We start from the raw sequence: 6,670 nt of genomic DNA, 5'->3' as shown, positions 1-6,670 counted from the left end.
AGGAAGTTGTTAAGCTTGTCCCAACAGTACTGATAAAAAGAATTAGCACTTATGCCATGACAAGAATTTAATTAGTTCTTGTACTAAAAATGAAAAAGATAAATCACGACTTTCATAGTCCTTTAATTTACAGATAAAATTATACACATACACCATATGTAATTGTGTATGGGAGATCTATCAAACATATCCCCTTATATATGGAATGGATTTCCTCCACACTGAAGAGATCATATTAGCAAACCACGAATAATGAATTTGCAAGATTAACTTTTTATAATTAATACTCATCAGAAAAGAGAGGACCCACGTTCATAGAGTAAAACGAGGATATATATATATATATATATATATATATATAACACATCCAAAAAAGGTCAGATTTCCCCTGGATGTTCTCATGTCCTTTTCGTTTTCTTTCTTGGCTGATTCTTGATTAAGAGCATCTGAACATCAGACATCATAATGTTCATGTGCTTAAAGGTATATTATTTTCTTCCTGTAAAAAAATATCATAAACAATTAAGCACCTTACAAGATAATATATATTTTATATAAACAAGATAAGATATTATATAATTAATGCAATAATGTGGTCCTCTACTATCAAACGTAAGCCAGAACTATATACATATGTAGTTTTGACGCTACCTCTCATCAACATTAATTTGTAATGGTAATAAACAACTGAAAACCCTGGTTATAAGTAATCAAAGTTTCTCATAGCCATAGCAACCAAGAATAACACATTCCATAGTACTTTTCAACCTCAAGACACGTACGATATGGATGATTTTAGTGCGGTTCTTATGTTCATCTTGCTAGCCCTATTCTTCATCTTGTTGGGACAATCCATGTATAGAAAGTCTCAAGGCAAAGCCAAGCTGCCACCAAGCCCACCGGGCCTACCGATCATAGGCCACTTCCACCTTCTTGGCCCTCTCCCTCACCGAGCTTTCCACGACATCTCACAACGTCATGGCCCTCTCCTTCACCTTTCCTTCGGCTCCAAATCTTGCGTCCTCGTTTCCTCTCCTGAGATCGCCAGGGAATGCCTCAAAACCAATGACGCTTCGTTCTTGAACCACCCTCGTAAAACCAACCTCGCCTATGTCACGTATGACGGTGCTGATATTTTCATGGCACCTTACGGACCTTTTTGGAAGTTCATGAGAAAGCTTTTCATTACTCGGCTCCTCAGCCCCACCACGCTGCACCATCACTCTCCTGTCCGAGCGCAAGAGCTCAATTTCTTCTTGCACTGTTTGCTGAAAAAGGCTGATTTAGGAGAGGAAGTTAACGTTGGAGAGGAGGTGGCGTTGTTGGCGTATAATATTGTCACCACAATGGCTTTCAGAAAAAGGTGCGCCGATGTTAAGAGTGAAGGGTCCCAGCTGATTCAGGTGGTCAAAGAGTTGGTCGAGCTTGGTGGTAAGTTCAACTTAGCAGACATGGGGTGGTTGTTTAAGAAGCTAGACTTGCAGGGGTACAGGAAACTACTAAAAAGTGTTCGAAGTAAGTACGACGTTATAATAGAGAGAATCATCAAGGAGCATGAAGAGTCAAGAAGGAAGAAGAAGGACATGCAGAAGGATGACGAAGCAGAAGCAGAGGGGGACCTGCTTGATATTCTATTAGACATATACGAGGATCCAAATTCAGAGATTAGATTGACCAGAGAAAACATCAAGGCCTTCTTTCTGGTACCAATTAGAATCCCACAAAATTCCTCTCTGTGAATTCAAATAGCTAGGGATAGATAAATATTTCTGTTTGAATTAATTCATACACCAGTTAGACACATTTTGCAGAACATCTTTGGAGCTGGCACTGACACTTCATCGCTTACAGTGACATGGGCCCTGGCAGAGCTGATGAATCACCCAGATATAATGAAGAAAGCAAAGAAAGAGATCGATTCAGTGGTAGGGAAGGGCAGACTAGTGGAGGAATCAGATATTCCAAACCTTCCGTACGTGGAATCCATTGTGAAAGAAACATTCAGACTTCACCCAACAGGAACCATAATATCGAGACAAGCAACGCAAGAGTGTAAAGTTAATGGGTACGTGATTCCGGCGAAGACGTCTCTGATCGTGAACGTGTGGTCGATTGGAAGGGACCCTGAGTACTGGGAATACCCACTAGAGTTCAGACCAGAGAGGTTTATGACTGACGAGGGACGGAGCGAGATGAGCCTGAAGGCGCAGAATTTCGAGCTGTTGGTGTTTGGGGCGGGAAGAAGAATGTGTCCAGGTGTCTCACTGGCAACGAAGGTGGTGCCAACAGCTCTGGCTGCTATGATACAGTGTTTCGAGTGGAAGCTGGCTCATGAAGGAGAGGTTGACATGGAGGAGAAACCTGGTTTAGGCCTCCCTAGAGCTAATCCTTTGCTGTGCATTGCTGTGCCTAGGTCCCTGCCCTTTCTAAAACTCTAGGATCCTTTCCTAAATTTAGCCATGCATATCTATGCTCTTGTCAAATGTCTGCAACAAATAATATGTGCTGTTGTATTTAATATGTAACGTTCTCTTTCAATAATCACATACCTACCCATCTAGGGCCAATAAGTATGGTAATCATCACACAGCTGTTGTCCCCATATGATATCGTAGCTTTTGAGTTCATTGCAGGATTAGGCTTTTGTACTGAAGTTAATTGTCCATAGAATATTTGGGGAAAAAATAATTGATAAGGAAACAGCAGCCCACTAAAGTAATGGACAATGGATGTGATCAGTCAGAAATCCATCGAGGGACAGAATTATTTAACGCGAAATATAGCATCAGCTTGAATGCAAGCATACAGAGAATAACAATATATGACGAGGGAAGGAGCCTAAAATATGGCACAAGGGAGAATCAGAAAGCTACAGATGGGGCAAAACTAATAAGGTTTTTGGGTTTGACAACATTGTTTAACAAGCAAGGAAACTAGGAAAGTGATGTTATGAGTTAAAAAAATAAAAATAAAAATCTAACAATCCAAATCAGTCGCCACATATCAATTTTAGGGTCCTACCATTAGAAAAATGCAAATTAGTAAAGAAATTTAGTAAGAGATCATCTATTCCTCTCTAACATACCAAACTAATAAGGGATATTGATTTCGTAGCTTGACTTAAAATTAGCTAGTGAGAAAAATAGTGAGCATCAATCCCTTTCTAAAATAAGATAATTAGCGAAAAAAATAAAAAGGACTGTCCATCCTTTTCTAAAATAAGACAATTAGTGATAGACTGTTAATCCCTCTCTAAAATAAAATAATTAGCAAGGGATTATATCCCTAACTAATTACTGCAGATATAATTATATATTTAATTATTTTTATTTAAAAATAAAAATTAAATTTAAAAATTAACCAAAAAATTCATACTAAAATTATTTATTATTTATTATTTTAAGTTTATTTTAATTAATAAAATAATATTTTATTAAAAATATAATATAAAGAATAATTTGAATAAAATATAAATATTTGTAACATATTAATAATTGAAAATAAAATTTAATATGTATATATGTGTGTATTTTTATAATATATTATTTGATATATTTATGTAGTTAAATAATATATATTTAATTTTTTATATAATGACTACATGTACCTTTCAGTTCAATTGACAAAGAAGGAGAGCATAAGGCTTGGAAGGTATGAGGTCAAGAGTTCAAGTTTTGACTTTGGCATAAATATAATGAATATATGATATGATAAGGAACAAGTGACATAGCACAAGGTGGACAATGACATGTCCTGAGTTATCGCACATGTGGCGGGTGATGGGGCACTAGATGGTAAGTGACATGGCGATTAATGAGGCACAAGGTTACACGTGATATGATAAGGAGCAAGTGATATGACGTAAAGTGGATAATGACATGTTATGAGTTGTCGCGTATGTGGCCGATGATGGGGCACCGGATGGTAAGTGACATGATGATTGACAAGGCACGAGGTTATTGATAACATGTCACAAGTTGAGACACACATGGCGGGTAATGTGGCATCATTATTTTAAATATAGGCATATTTAACGAGAGACTAATCCCTCGCTAAATTATCAAATTTTAAATAGTATTAACGAGGATTAATGAGAGATTCAATTCCTCACTTTTATTTAACAAGCCCCTTTTTAGCTACCAATTTAGTGAGGGACAAAATTTCTCACTAAAACATAATTTAGTTAGAGAAAATGGCATTTAGTGAGGGACTAGTAGTGTCCATTGTTGCCGGAAAGTAAATTAGCAAAAATTATTATACATGCAATAAAAATAAATTACTCTTGAAAACCTTTTCATGATGTTTCAAACTTCTATTTTTAAAAAACAAAAAAGCTGAGTTCAAAACTTGATGTATAAGTTTAATTTTTGTTGCCAGGTGGTGCCAAAGCCATACCCTATTACACCTGGATAAATAGACCATTTGAACGAAGCCAACGCATTCTGCACTGAGATTTGAAACAGACAACAGATGGAGATCATCAGTAACATTTGTAGGCTCCCACTACGTACGCGTCTTCATGATCTGGTTAGCCTCTATCATATTGATCCGATCCATAATCTCAAAACAACAAGCAAAAGCCAGGCTTCCTCCAAGTCCTCTGGCCTTACCCATCATGGGACACTTCCACCTTCTTCGACCGCCCGTGCATCAAGCTCTTCACAAGCTCTCGAGCCGTTACGGACCCATGATTCTCATCTATCTTGGTTCCGTTCCCTTGCTCGTTGTTTCTAGTTCTGAAATCGTGAAAGAGATATTAAAAACCCATGAAATTTCTTTCTGTAACCGAACCCCCAGCTCTGCTATCAGATATCTCACTTATGATATAGCCGATTTCGCATTTGCCCCTTAATGAACCTACTGGAAGTTCATCAAGAAACTTTGCATGTCAGAACTGCTTAATGGTCGAATGCTTGACCTACTCCTTCCCACCAGGCAAGAGGAGATTAACCATTTCTTGCAGGTCATTCTAGAGAAAGCTCGAGCGGGAAAGCCTGTGGATGTGGGAGCTGAGCTTGTGAGACTGGCCAACAGCGTCGTAATGAGAATGGCAATTAGCAGAAGTTTCTGTAACGACGACGACGAGGAGGCTTATGAGGTGGCTCGGGACGTGAAAGAATCAGCCAAGATTAGTGGAAGATTCAACTTATCAGACTATTTCTGGCTTTTCAAAAGGCTGGATCTCCAAGGAATTGGGAAGAAACTGAAGCAGGTACATGAGAGGTCGGACGCTAGGTTCGAAAGCATCCTTCGTGAGCATGAACAGGCAAGAGTTAAGTCCAACAAACAAGATGCACCAAAGGGTATACTATATCTTCTAAATATATCAGAAGACCCGAGCTCAGATGTCAGAATCACCAGGGACAACATCAAAGCCTTCCTGAAGGTAATTATGCTCTATCAATTCTCTATATAAAATGATAATATTTCAGTTAAAAGAAAACCATCAATCATAACTCACTCATAATTTGTACGAGTCAGGATATATTGTCCGGTGGGACAGGTACAATAGCCGTGGGGATAGAGTGGGCGGTGGCAGAACTGACAAAGCACCTAGATATAATGGAGAAAGCGAGGAAGGAGATTGAGTCGGTGACTGGGAATGAAAGAACTGTGAAGGAGTCAGACGTAGTAAATCTTCCATATGTGCGAGCAATAGTGAAGGAGTCGCTGAGGCTTCATCCTCCTGCTCTGGTGATCGTGAGAGAGTCAACTGAAAACTGCAACATAGCAGGTTATCAGATTCCAGCCAAAACACGAGTGGTCATAAATATCTGGGCACTCGGAAGGGACCCAGATAACTGGGATGATCCATTAGAGTTCAAGCCAGAAAGGTTCATGATGGAAGATAAGAGTCCAGTGGAAGTGAGTGGACAAAACTATAATCTTTTACCCTTTGGAAGTGGAAGAAGAGGGTGTCCTGGAGCTTCACTGGCACTCAATATTTTCCATACCATTCTCGCTGCTATGATTCAGTGCCTTGAATGGAAGCCTGCAGGAGATCGAGAGAACGACGCCAGTATTGTTGACATGCACGAGGGAAACTCTGTAGATCTTCAAAGGGCCCACCCCCCCCCCCCCTTTTTGTATCCCAGAACCCTTCAATTTCTCTCCATGAGATCCATTGTCCCAAGAATTCTCATTCTACTAGCTCAATGCACCAGCTTTTACTTCCGATCTTGTATTTCGTTACTGATCGATCAGTTTCAGAATCGTCGCTTGATCATATTAATGAACCAATAATCATAGCCAGTTTGTCTGGGATATGTTAGTCATTGTATATACTATATAAATTATGCACTTATTTCATGCTGAACCCACAGTTTATCTACGAATGATTATTACGATAACTCTTCCCCCAGGCATCATCCAAACTAAATCCTCAGTTACTCCTCTTGTTCATATAAGACAAACTTTAAAAGTTTATTTATTTATAATATAAAGTAAAGTTAGAATAATATTTTTTTAATTTTACCTCATGTCTATTTATTATTGTAATTAGAATTCTTAGACAGCAATTTATTATTGTTATTATAGCAAAGAATGACAAAATTAAAATTTTAATATTTTTTAAACAATTTTTAAAATATAATAATTATCAAATTTTAATAAACATGAATTTGATCATATTTTTAAGGAATAATAGAACTTCTATTTTCTCAAATTTATC

At 38.0% G+C, this 6,670-nt stretch overlaps 2 protein-coding genes across 2 annotated transcripts; both read left to right on the top strand.

Moving 5' to 3' along the window:
- Nucleotides 1-684: 684 nt before the first annotated feature.
- Nucleotides 685-2,653, top strand: LOC129290913 (3,9-dihydroxypterocarpan 6A-monooxygenase-like). The gene is made up of 2 exons (XM_054927981.1): nt 685-1,703; nt 1,812-2,653. Exons 1-2 carry the CDS (start codon nt 786-788, stop codon nt 2,436-2,438), a joined length of 1,545 nt encoding a protein of 514 aa, XP_054783956.1. The 5' UTR covers nt 685-785; the 3' UTR covers nt 2,439-2,653.
- A 1,866-nt stretch (nt 2,654-4,519) lies between these two features.
- Nucleotides 4,520-6,272, top strand: LOC129302200 (cytochrome P450 93A3-like). Its single transcript, XM_054940907.1, is given in 3 exon segments — nt 4,520-5,386; nt 5,482-6,048; nt 6,165-6,272. Coding segments are annotated over 3 exon segments (1,542 nt in total).
- The last annotated feature ends 398 nt before the right edge of the window (nt 6,273-6,670 follow it).

The sequence above is a fragment of the Prosopis cineraria genome, unplaced genomic scaffold (genome assembly GCF_029017545.1).
Source record: "Prosopis cineraria cultivar Desert tree isolate PC_DT_omini unplaced genomic scaffold, ASM2901754v1 PC1, whole genome shotgun sequence".
Taxonomy (NCBI): Eukaryota; Viridiplantae; Streptophyta; class Magnoliopsida; order Fabales; family Fabaceae; genus Prosopis; species Prosopis cineraria.
This window is presented reverse-complemented; position numbering and strand designations above follow the sequence as displayed.

Bases quoted from the DNA above. Each gene is read 5' to 3' on its own strand.
- LOC129290913 (XM_054927981.1), top strand. From the start codon at position 786: ATGGATGATTTTAGTGCGGTTCTTATGTTCATCTTGCTAGCCCTATTC. The intron at 1,704-1,811 runs GTACCAATTAGA...CACATTTTGCAG, and splicing joins ACATCAAGGCCTTCTTTCTG to AACATCTTTGGAGCTGGCAC.